The 12,784-nt window shown below is 46.6% G+C and overlaps 1 protein-coding gene across 3 annotated transcripts in view; it reads right to left on the minus strand.

Annotated features, from left to right (window-relative positions):
• The window catches only part of SH3GLB1 (SH3 domain containing GRB2 like, endophilin B1), a 37,528-nt gene extending 30,209 nt beyond the window's left edge, over positions 1–7,319 (minus strand). The window contains exon 1 of one of the 3 annotated variants that reach the window (XM_034778926.1): positions 7,134–7,319. In XM_034778926.1, the coding sequence (XP_034634817.1) occupies positions 7,134–7,205 (72 nt within the window). In that variant the 5' untranslated portion in view covers positions 7,206–7,319. The remainder of the gene's footprint in view (positions 1–7,133) is intronic. The other 2 variants (XM_034778927.1, XM_034778924.1) reach the window with 2 other exon arrangements.
• Positions 7,320–12,784: the final 5,465 nt, after the last annotated feature.

The following is a 12,784-nucleotide window of genomic DNA, read 5'->3' on the forward strand; positions in this document are numbered from 1 at the left end:
CCCCCCCCCCCCCCCCCCCCCCCCACACGGCCATTTAACACTGAAAAAGCCGGACATGTCCAGGGAAAGCCGGACGGATGGTAACCCTAGTTTAAAGTTGTGCAATGCTCCCTTCTAATGTCGTTTGGCAGCCACCTGCTTTGTCTACTGCTTGCAGGAAGAACAGCCCGTTGCAGCTAGCTGGTGGGGGCTTGGAACCAGGGCGGACCGGCAGCCCCCCGCTCTCCTAAGTTCCCTGTGCTGCAATCGCCCAGCAGGCTATCAACGGGTTATCAATCGGCAGTTCAGCTGTCCCTCCCCCCACTGCCATGTGCTGCTCCTGCCCTCTGCCTTGGAGCTGCTCCCAGAGACTCCTGCTTGCTGTGCAGGAGGGAGGGGCCACGGGGGGGGGGTCTAATGTCAGGGTGTCCCCCTCCCCCTTGCTCCTGCACCCCACTTACCCCTTCTCCATATAGAGCAGGGAGGGGACACGGAGGGAGAGAGACCGAGAGCTTGGGGCAGCAGCTGTTGCCTCAACTTCCTGATCCATGTAAAAAGACAATGTACTTAAGAGTGGGTCATCTTACTTAAAGGGGCAGTGTGCATCTCTCTCCCCCACACACAAGGTGTGGGTCTGTCTTTGTCTGCTATGCTGTCTCTCCTCCCTCCTGTTTGTGCTGCCTTGATTAGAGGCTACATTAACAATGTGTTAACCCTTGAGGGCTCAGCCCAGTGCTAGTTCATCATTTAGCAGCAAGGCATTCCCTGGGAAATATCCCTCCCTCTTCCACCCTCTAACTTCACCATCTCAACCAAGCTTCACAATCATCATAGCTGTGAACAGTATTAAATTGTTTGTTTAAAATGTATACTGTGTGTATATCTATATAATATATAGCTTTTTTGTCTGGTGAAAAAAATTTCCCTGGAACCTAACCCCCCTCTACCCCCCATTTACATTAATTCTTATGGGGAAATTGGATTCGCTTAAAGTCGCATTTTTCAGGAACATAACTACAATGTTAAGCGAGGAGTTACTGTATTCTGACTGCAAAGCTTCATTTGTAGTAACCTCAACATTCTCTGCAGTAAGCTGTACATGATAACCAAAAGCAAAACTAACTGGAAAAGGAATCGGATTGAACAATCTTGTTTCTCTTTCCATTATGCAGAGTGAAAAAAGGTAACTTGGTAGTGCCTCCTTTTCAAGACTGGACATATGTTCAGCTTCCCTGGGGTTCCACATCAATGCAAGGAGCTGCACAAACATTGTCTGTGGTCTTATTTTATAGGCATATTAATATTGTTCTGCTTTCTAATGTTCATAAAAATAATTTCAAAAAACTGTTACATTGTTTTATGTTTGCTAAAAGCAATGTTTGATTAAATGAAGTTTGATTAAACCATGTTTTCCACAACAGAAATAAAGTAAGGCAGATAGCAAAAGAATAAGGAGTTACTCTTCCTATTAACAGCATGCACTGTTCCTTTTAATGGTGAAAATTGGAATATAGATGGAGACCCCAAATTTGCCAATCAAGACAGTTCCTTATTGAATCAGTTCAAAAAACAGATCCTCATCCATCAAGCAGATGGAAGTTTATAAAAACATTAAGGTTTGGCTTATAAAACATGTAGCTCTTGGTTATGAACTAAGGCCAAATCTACCCTACAAACTGTTGCCAGCATAGCTATGTAGGTCAGAAGTGTGATTTGTGATCAACATACCTGTGCTGGCAAAGCAGTCCTAGTATGGAAACTGCTTTTGCTGGTAGAGTTTATTAGCTGTACCATCAAAAGTACAGTTTATACTGACCATAGTATCTGGGTGAGACTGGTGCAGAGCTAACTGGCTAAAACTAATCCAAATAAGGTTGAGGTGAAATTACCTGGCTGGAAGAAGCAACCCAAAGAGACTGCAAGAATATTGGCTTGTTTAACTGAGTGTGCATCTCCACCATTTGTTTGTCAGATTCACAACACAGGGGTCCGTTTAGACTCCCAGCGGATACCAGAAGATGTGGCTTGCTCAGCTTTTATTATTTACATAAAGCTAGGAGGCTGCAACCCTTCATTTTGTATGCAAACCTCACAACTATCATCCCTGCCTTTGTCACCTCAAGCTAAAACTACTCCAATGCATTCTGTGGGGCAACATTTTAGAAGTTTCCAGAAACTGAGGCTAGTGAAGAATGCAGCTGCCCGCTTGGTAGTTGGGATGTCTTGCCACGATTCTCAGTGGCTGTCTGTGGGTTTCCAATTTACAATATTGGTTTTGACCAATAAAGTCCAGAATGGCAGAGAACCAATGGGAGAGAGTGCCATACCACAGAGCATTAAAACTGCTCAAGATTAAGTGCCCACTAGCATAAGAAAGAAGACATTGCTGGCTAGGCATTCTCCATGAGGGACACTTCCCTCTCCCTGATCTGTAAGAACCCAAATATCTGAAGGGCATCCTGCCAAGTCAACCTGCCACCATCACAGCAGCATCTGAGAGGGGAACTTAAAGTGTGGAACTGCTGGAGCAAGGATATTTGAGTTTCTAATTGCTGCATGGTGGGTACTGTACATTAATTATGTTTAGCTATCCATTTTGCTGTATTTTTAATTATGGTCAAGGGTGCATAGAACATACAGATATATTAGTGTTTTAAACAAATGCAATACTTCCATATTTTAAATAATTAAACTCAGTTTCTTTTTCATCATTTGTGTTTACTTTTTCATCATACTCAGAAACTGGAATAAGATTGGTTAGTTTCTCTTTCTAGTTCATAACCTTTAGTGTAAAGAACGTTAGGCTACAGAAACTGAAGTTTTATAGACATTAAGACATTTCTAGTTCTGTTGCGTTCTTAGATTGAAAGCTCCTGAGGTAGGGAAAGTGCCTTTACAAGCACCATAATGTGTGTGATGACTAAGTGACATTCACCACAGTTTACTTTTTAGGGTTAACTAATTTCAATAAGTTACACTGTCATTTTTGATACAGCATCCTCTAAGTCATTCGTCTTACGAATGAAGAACTTTTCTGTTGTCCTAATGATGTCTGTATGAGCCTTCCAAGTAACAGAGAAGCTGATTGGACAATTTTACTATTCACCATTTTGTGTAAATGCAGGGTATCAAGTACAGTTTCAATTGAGAGAAAAGACTTAAGCACATTAATTTTGAACGTTATTTGCAATGTAGTAACATTTTTAGACAGAAATGATTGTTGTATTGATGTTCCCCAAAGTAAATGCCATACTACTGCCACTCTAGTTCTCCCAAAGTGGCGAAAGCTACCTTAAACTCTAAATCGGAAATGGCTTTGTTTCACATCCTCTTCATGATTTATGTATTTAATATTCAAAACTGAAAAGGTAAAGGAGGCAGTGTCCTGCACCCTGAAGATTTGCCTTAAACTTAAGGGATAGCTAACACATGGCTGCTCCAAAAAAGGCAGATGCTGTTACATTTTAATAAAAAGATAGATAAGATTTTTGTAGAGCTCTGTTCAGAGTAGAAAATTAGACTGCTTTCTAGGACACAGTAACATAGGCATTGCCATATTGAATCATACCAGTGCGGGATCTAGTCCAGTAGCCTATTAAACCAAACAACAAAAGCAGCTTGTTTTTAATATGGACAATTTATTTAAGGGAAAAATTGGCTTTTTCCACATGGGAACAAATCAGTCTACCCTTCTACATACCTTGGTGTTATAGAGCTGTTCAGAGGCAAAAGGCCATATTAGTGAGGTCCTGAAACACAGCCACTACTACCTCCCCCAACTCCAACAGAGGCCATGCAACAAGAGGTACAGCTACTGCTGTATGGCCCCAGGAGGAGGGGAAGACCGATCCATTCTTGCCTGGCTTTTGATAGAGAGCATATTAATTGTGGGAGCTGGTTGGGAGAAAGGTCTCCGGAATCTTCCCCACCGTTGCTGTTCAGGTTAGTTTGAGATTCCATTTTCCCCTGAAGACCAGGGACATCTAGACACCTTCCTTCTTGCTACATGAATGACAATCAAGATGAGGATCAGAAAGAACTCTTCCACTCCACAAAAACTTCCTTTTGTTCCCAGAAAGGAAAACAAGGGTGATGACAGCTAGGAAGCTTCACTTTTATGAAGTTGTCCTTTTAAGGGTCCTCCCCACCCAGAGAGAGACAACCTCCTTCTAAGCTTCTATGGAGGCAACAGCTTCCCTCTAAGTCATTCCATAGAATAATAGCAGGGAAGTGGAGTGGGCAGTGATGGGCAAGATGAGCACTGGGCCACTACATCTGCTGAAGATGAAGCAGCCTCCACTGAATGTAAATGCAAGGTACAATTTTCAAAAGCACCCAATTGAATAGGGCTTGGTCCTCTTGAAAATGTTATGCACCTCCAGCAACTTCCTCAGAAACACTAAGCTAGAGCAAGCACTTAGAAGTTATTTTCCTACAACTATATTATATTGCTTCACATTGTGTTTTGAAAATCTTGTTTTGAAATAAAGATGTTTTACATTTAGAGACAATTTCTATGGCTTCTTATACTCCAAACTACCAAGCCGTCTGAACATTAGAGCACAAGAAGAGTTTAACACAAATCACAGAGCAGTGCTAGTTATTTGCTGCCACACACAGGAGTATAGCACTGTATTTGCAGTTCCTACGTAGATTCATAGATTCTAGGACTGGAAGGGACCTCGAGAGGTCATCGAATCCAGTCCCCTGCCCGCATGGCAGGACCAAATACTGTCTAGACCATCCCTGATTGACATTTATCTAACCTACTCTTAAATATCTCCAGAGATGGAGATTCCACAAACTCCCTGGGCAATTTATTCCAGTGTTTAACCACCCTGACAGGTAGGAACTTTTTCCTAATGTCCAACCTAGACCTCCCTTGCTGTAGTTTAAGCCCATTGCTTCTTGTTCTATCCTTAGAGGCTAAGGTGAACAAGTTTTCTCCCTCCTCCTTATGACACCCTTTTAGATACCTGAAAACTGCTATCATGTCCCCTCTCAGTCTTCTCTTTTCCAAACTAAACAAACCCAATTCTTTCAGCCTTCCTTCATAGGTCATGTTCTCAAGACCTTTAATCATTCTTGTTGCTCTTCTCTGGACTCTCCAATTTCTCCACATCTTTCTTGAAATGCGGTGCCCAGAACACAATACTCCAGCTGAGGCCTAACCAGAGCAGAGCAGAGCGGAAGAAGATAGTGGCTTATAGAATTTAAAATCTAGAGAGAAAAGATGGGGTGGGGGGAAAGTAGTGGTATACAACATACAAGCAGTGTGACACAGGCAAAAAGAACCTGCTTTTTTGTATTAAGCTTATTGTATTCTTTGGGCAGCAGTTGATGTAGCAACACACACTTGCACATTTCCTCTGAGGCTGGTCTACATTACCGTTTTAACCTCTGATGTAGCTACACTGGTGAAAACCAATAATGTAGATAGCAGTGCACTGGTTGTAAGCTATGACTCTCAGCAGTGCAGCTTTACCCCTACTTTAAGCCAGGGTTGATGGCAAAAGATCTACAGTAGGCTTAAGTGTTGAGCTGATTTACATGCAAAAAAAGAAATCAAGATATTAAAAAAAGTCACAAGATTTACATCACAAGATCTTACAATGCAAGGAAAACTGTGCCTCTTTTTTCCCTGTTCACTGAGGAAAGACAGAAGAAGCCACTACATAATCAAGGGGATGTAAAAAAAAAAAAAAAAGTCTGGGAAGTATGGAGACACTCCAAAGACCTGGAAGAGGATAGAAAAGAGAAAGAAATGTGCTAGAAGAGCCCACAAAGAAGCCATACCAGCTTTAAGCTTGTTTTAATGGCACCGATTGTTCACTAAGCTGGGTCTTCTGTTATGTTTCTATCTCACCTCTACAAACCACCCCTCTGATCCACACGGTTCCTTCTATAATGTGAAGATTTAGAACAGTACTATTTTCTCAGGCTCATGGCTAGATTCTGGCCAGATATTAAAGTATTCTTTATAGCATCATAAAATTTTAAGTCCAAAGCCCGATTGTGACTCACCAAAACATTATGACACCCACAAAATGAGTTTTCCTTGGGAGTCTGATACCTGAAAAGTTTTGCTGTGGGAGTGATTACATAATACAAGCTCAGAGGCATATGCTCCCCACATAGGACTAAGGAACAGGAGCCAATTTCATTTTTTTTAATGCTAAGGACACTGTGTAAGAGTAGTTTGAAGACAGACAGAAGATTGCTAAGAGAGTTTTTTGGCATAATATCAAAGTCCACCAGCATCTCCTTAGCGAGAGACTGAATGGTTAAAAAAGATGTATAGAGAGGTTCATACGCCAGGCCAGTTGCTTAAGGTACATCACCCAAGTTCATTTGCTTCAGATGACAATTTTTTTTTTTACTCACTAATGGGAATTTATCTTCATATTTCAGACCCCCAAACGGTTAACAGATCCTGTGTCGATGCATTGTACACACTGTTGTAAGACCCAGCTGCACTATCTAGCTAGAGTACTTCCCTGCCCCATGCCCATAGCATCCGAACTCCGCAACCCGCAGGCATGGGAGGGGAGCGGGAGGGGAGGGAAGGAGGTTTCCCGTCTCCCCTTCGCAAGGCCCTGTAGCGCCGAAGGGCGCGGCGTGAACACACATGGAAGAAGAACGGGCTCACACCTGAGGAGGGAGGGGAAGGAAGGAGGAGCGGGTTTTTAAACAGGGCGGCTCGATCTGTAGCCGGAGCGGACGGCACCAGCTCTGCTGGAGAAGTGGCATCAGCCGCGGCTTATTGTACTACCTGGGAGGCGAGACACGAGACGCCGTCGCCTCCCACCCCCGTTCTCCCCACAGCTCGGGGCGCCCGGTCCGCGCTCACAGCCCGGCTCAGACGCTGTCAGCGCCCCGCCCCCCAGCAGGGACAGGGGCGCACAGCCCGGGTTACAGTGGCCCAGGCCGGCCTGGGACACACCCCGCCGCCAACGGCCGCCCCGGCGGGCGGGGACTGGCCTAGGGCCCGGCTCAGGAGCCAGGCGCCGACCGAGCGCGGACCAACGCCCCAGCCGCCGGGCCCCACCGCGGCCACCCAGCACCAGGCCGCAGCCTCCAGCGCCGCCGCCACAGGCGCTGCCCGGGCCCGACCCGCTGCCCGTGCCGCGGCGGGTGGAGTCGGCTGCCGGTACCTGCACGGCGCGGCTCAGGAAGGTGCCCGCATCGGCAGCGAACTTCTTCACGTTGAAGTCCATGATGTTCATCCCCTGGGGGGCCGAGTCAGCCCCGACACCAGCTGCCGCTGCCGTTCCTCGGGGGAGGCGTCGGGCGCTGCCTGCCCTGCCCCGGCCCGGCTCTGAGGAACCCGGCAGCCGATTGGGCGGAGCGCGCGGCGTCAGGGCTAGCGCGCCGCCCGCGTTACCGCCCCCTGCCCTGAGGCGCTGGCACCGACAGCGGCCTTAAAGGGGCCCGCGCAGCCCGCCCCGCCTCAGGGGGTCCGGGTAGGGGCGGGGATCTGTCCCGGGATCCACCTCGGGGAGCGGGGGCAGAGGGTGATGGGGGATCCAGGCAGGGATCATCCTCAGCGGGCCTGGGGCTAGGAAGATATACGTGGAGAATAAGGATTATACCTAATCCTGATTGGAGAAACTGGTTGTTTGGAGGGTCACAGGTGGAGTTTGTTTCAGTTTCATTCCCATCACCTCTCAGAGATCATCCAGATCTCACCCGTTCAGATGGCTTGCGGTGCGCTAAAATGTGCTATACCTAAGGTGAGAGGCAAAGTGGGTGACTTAATATTGTTTATTGGACCAACTTCTGTTGATGAAAGAGACAAGCTTTTGAGCTCCGCAAGAGGCATATCCTCTCTGAATGGGAGAGATAAACTCCCCACTTTGCAAAATCCACTGTTTTATATTGGTCAAATCCTGTTGTTTGTCTTCCAAGTGAGTAGTATCAGGATAATTCATGACAAGGTAAATTGGGAAAGGCCAAGAAAAAGACCACAGAGAACAGTCCCATTTGTATACATTATGCAATTTATTTATTTACATACCTATAAATCTCCATACACTCTAAGTGCCTTTAATGTAACTTAAAATACATTGATATCCAAATATAAGTAAAGTGCAGGCATTAATATAATCTAAATATAACTCACTAACAACAAACCAAAAAAGTACAAGCTCAAATTACTCTCCCATTTAAATAATTTCCAACTACTAAAATCCCATCCCCCACCACCTTCTGACAATTTATAAATGCTGGGGAAACAAAAATGAGATTTGCTCATATAGGTTAGTTTGGTGTTGACCATTATAGGATGTGACATGTTTCATAAACAACAAATTGTTATTTTTAGTTGGAAAATAATCTGGTAAATATGTTTCACGTAAGCCACACCACAGCAGCAGCAATTACTGGCTAAAACTGTTTTGCCTATGGACAGGGAGATTCTAGGGTACTAGGATAGGAAGCAAATTCCAGGAAGAGGAAGTAACCAAAACAATCAACTCAGTCTAGTTTACATTCTTCTACAATGAGATTCTAGGAAGGGGCGGAGAAAAAAAAAACCCCAACAAACTTTCAGCAAAGTTGCCATTGTGCAAAACAGTTCTTGATAAAGACAGGGCCTGAAAGCTGCTGAGTATGTATGCACTTGCTCTGCTTGAGAGCATTTTACCATCACCTTTCACTTTAGCAAATGTATGTATCTTTGCTGATTGAACACTGCTTTCAAGCCCTTTTTCTACTGTTGATTTATCTCCATTTTGCTGAAACTATTTTTTGTAATATAATGTGTCATTGTTTTTCAAATCTCAGCGGAGGCAGCATGTTCCTGTAGAGACTATAGTGTAGTGAGAGTGAGAGGATCAGGGTTTTATTCCTAGTGCTGTCACTCTGAGACTTTCTGAAAGACTAAGACTTTCAGTTAGGCTAAAGTTCTCAAAGTTGAGTACATAGATAAAAGTGGTCCTACTTTCAGGAGTTGAGTCCCTATAGCTGCCATCGATCAATGGGAGTTGTGGTTGCTCATTGCCTCTACAGATCAGGCCACTTATGTCTCTAAATATGAATTTAATAGCTAATTTTAAGTAACAGACAGTGTTTAAAAGTAGGGTTGCCATCTTTCTAATCCCTGAAACATGAACACCCCTGCCCCACCCCCTCCCCCCCCAAAGCCCCAGATCTTCCTCTGAGGTCCCACCCCTGCCCCACCTGTCCACTCCACCCCCCCGTTGCTCACTCCCCCATCCCCTGGGACTCACCTTCCGCCTGTAGAACTGGGCTGGGAGAAGCCTGCCCCTCTGCCCCATCAGGGCACAGTGGGGCATGGCAGGGGTCAGTCCCTGGAGTGAGGGGGTGAAGGTTTCCATCATATCCAGGGTTTAAAGTTTGATTCAATGGCTCTCAGCACCCCCACTATACAAATTGTTCCAGCATCCCTGCCGGTACCTACTCTGATGACTCCGGGAGCCAGCCAGTTCTCTCCATCAGCCTGGGGGATGGGAAGTGCGGCAGCTGCTAAGCAGGGCTGCTCCTCCAGGCTCCAGCAGCAGCTGCTGCTCTTCCCACACCCCCACCCCGTCGCGGAGGCCAGTTACTACAGGTAACCAGACTTTAAGCCCTGGTCTACGAGTTTTTCGAATTTAGCAGCGTTAGATCGATTTAACCCTGCACCCGTCCACACGACGTAGCTATTTTTGTCGATTTAAAGGTCTCTTAAAATCGATTTCTGTACTCCTCCCCGATGAGGGGATTAGCGCTAAAATCGACCCTGCTGGGTCGAATTCGGGGTAGTGTGGATGCAATTCGACAGTATTGGCCTCTGGGAGCTATCCCAGAGTGCTCCATTGTGACTGCTCTGGACAGCACTCTCAGCTCAGATGCACTGGCCAGGTAGACAGGAAAAGCCCTGCAAACTTTTGAATTTCATTTCCTGTTTGGCCAGTGTAGCGAGCTGATCAGCACAGATGACTGTGCAGAGCTCATCAGCACAGGTGACCATGGAGTCCCAGAATCGCAAAAGAACTCCAGCACAGACCGAACGGGAGGTACTGCATCTGATCGCTGTATGGGGAGACGAATCCATGCTATCCGAACTCCGTTCCAAAAGACAAAATGCCGGAATATTTGAAAAAATCTCCAAGACATGAAGGACAGAGGTTATAACAGGAACCCGCAGCTGTGTCGCGTAAAGCCTACCAAAGAACCAGAGAGGTAAACGGCTGCTCTGGGTCAGAGCCCCAGACATGCTGCTTCTATGATGAGCTGCATGCTATTCTAGGGGGTGCCCCTACAACTATCCCACCCAGTGCTTCCCTCCTCTCCCACCCCTCCTGGGCTACCTTGGCAGTTAGCACCCCGTTTGTGTGACGAATTAATAAAGAATGCATGAATTTGAAACAACAGTGACTTTATTGCCTCTGCAAGCGGAGATCAAAGGTGGGAGGGGAGGGTGGTTGGCTTACAGGGAAGTAGAGTGAACCGAGGGAGCAGGTTTTCATCCAGGAGAAACAAACAGAACTTTCACACCGTAGCCTGGCCAGTCATTAAACTGGTTTTCAAAGCTTCTCTGATGCACAGCTCACCCTGCTGTGCTCTTCTAACCACCCTGGTGTCTGGCTGTGCATAATCAGCGGCCAGGCGATTTGCCTTAACCTCCCACCCTGCCATAAACTTCTCCCCCTTACTCTCACAGATATTGTGGAGCACACAGCAATAACGATGGGAATACTGGTTTCGCTGTGGTCTAACTGAGTCAGTAAACTGCGCCAGCAAGCTTTTAAACATCCAGAGGCACATTCTACCACCATTGTGCACTTGCTCAGCCTATAGCTGAACTGCTCTTTACTACTGGCCAGGCTTCATGAGCCATGGAAGCAAGGGGTAGGCTGGGGTAGGTGTGACCGTATGGTGCTGCCGAGTGGGAGAGCAGCCTGAGGCAGAAGCCTCCAGCTGGCATGATATTCCAGGCAGGACTGAATCTCCATTAGATGAAACTTAAAGAAGAGAATGACCTGGAGTCATCCCCATTTTTGTCCAGGCGCCCCCGACCAACCTAACTGAGGTTGGCCATGAGCACCCAAGGGAGGATGATGACGGCTAGCAGTTGTATTGTACCATCTGCAAGGCAAGGCAAGGGGATGCTGCTGTGTAGCACTGCAGTACCGCGTCTGCCAGCAGCACCGAGGAGACATACAGTGACAGTGAGCTGAGCGGGCTCCATGCTTGCTGTGGTATGTCGTCTGCACGGGTAACCCAGAAAAAAAGGCGAGAAACGATTTTTTGCTGTTGCTTTCACAGAGAGAGGGAGGGGGGGCCTGATGACATGTACCCAGAACTATCCACGACAATGTTTTTGCCCCATCAGGCATTGGGAGCTCAACCCAGAATTCCAATGGGCTACAGACACTGCAGGAACTGTGGGATAGCTACCACAGTGCAATACTCCAAAAGTCGACGCTAGCCTCGATACTGTGGACGCACACCCCTGACTTAATTTTAGTGGGGGGACACACAATCGACTGTATCTAATCGATTTCTAAAAAATCGACTTCTGTTAAATCAACCTAATTTGATAGTGTAGACATATCCTTAGTGTCTACCAGTTTCCCTTTTCAATCTGACACTCTGGTCGAAATCCAGACATCTGGCAACCCTGTTTGAAAAACTGGGCTTTAAATGCTCAGAAAAATGGGGGTTGAAAGTAACTAACTAAGCTCTATGGATGGAAATCAGTACAGATTAAAGCTAGTCCCTTGTTATCAGCACAGTATTCGAGTCCTCCTTTTTCACTACTCCCTGCACTTAACTTCTCCAAGAAGAAACTGATCTTCCTGAAATTTTGCATTTCTTGTCTCATCCCAGAAGAGAGTTTGTCTGATTTTTTTTTAATCAAACTTCCCAGAAAAACAGTTTTAAAGCTATGGTATTTTGAAAACTTCCCTAACATTCACTTTTCAAAACTTTTTTGTCCACATGCAAAATGGCTTGGCAGATAAGCTCAAAATTTGTTTTGTTGGCCTTGGTCAGGAGAGGTGCCTTTTAGTTTTGGGAGAAGCATGAGGGATGCAAAGATATATAAACAGTTGTTTTTAAGTGTTGTGACAGAGACAGACCAGTGGGGTACAGGACTCTGATAGAGGGCAAATATACTGGTCACTGGATGAGTAGTTTTCTGTTCCCTGAGTGACCAGACCTATTGGGATCCAGGAAGTGGGCGGGCAAAGCCCCCACTGAGGGATCCCCCCCCAGCCTAAGGGGGGGGGTCTACAGGACCTGGAGACCAAAAAATTACAGGGGACAACTAATAAAAGAACAGGGACAGGAGTGAGGTCAAAGGGTCAAACGAAGCGAACCAGATGGGGACACCGAGCAGAGAACCCCGGACAGCGCCCACTGCTCCTCGAAGGCGTCACGGGAGCCAGTGGACGCCGCCCAGAGGAACTCTGCCCGGATACGTGAAAGAATGGAGGACCTGAAATATGCCCCACAGTCACAGGAAACTCCATCGGCTAATCTCCTCACTCTGGTTTTATAGATGGCCAGTTTAGCTAGGGCCAGAAGGAGGTTGACCAGGAGGTCCTGCGACTTTGTGGGGCGACGGATAGGGAGTGCATAAATAAAAAGGTGAGGAGAAAAGTGCAACCAAAATCTTAACAAAACGTCCATGAGGAGCCGGAATAGGGGCTGCAGCCTGGCGCACTCCAGGTAAACATGCGCCAGGGTCTCCCTCACGCCGCAAAAGGGGCAGGTGTCTGGGATAGGGGTAAACCGCGCCAAGTACACGCCCGTGCTCACGGCTCCGTGAAGGAGCCGCCAACTGATGTCCCCGGTGGGC

The sequence above is a fragment of the Trachemys scripta genome, chromosome 8 (genome assembly GCF_013100865.1).
Source record: "Trachemys scripta elegans isolate TJP31775 chromosome 8, CAS_Tse_1.0, whole genome shotgun sequence".
NCBI lineage: Eukaryota > Metazoa > Chordata > Testudines > Emydidae > Trachemys > Trachemys scripta.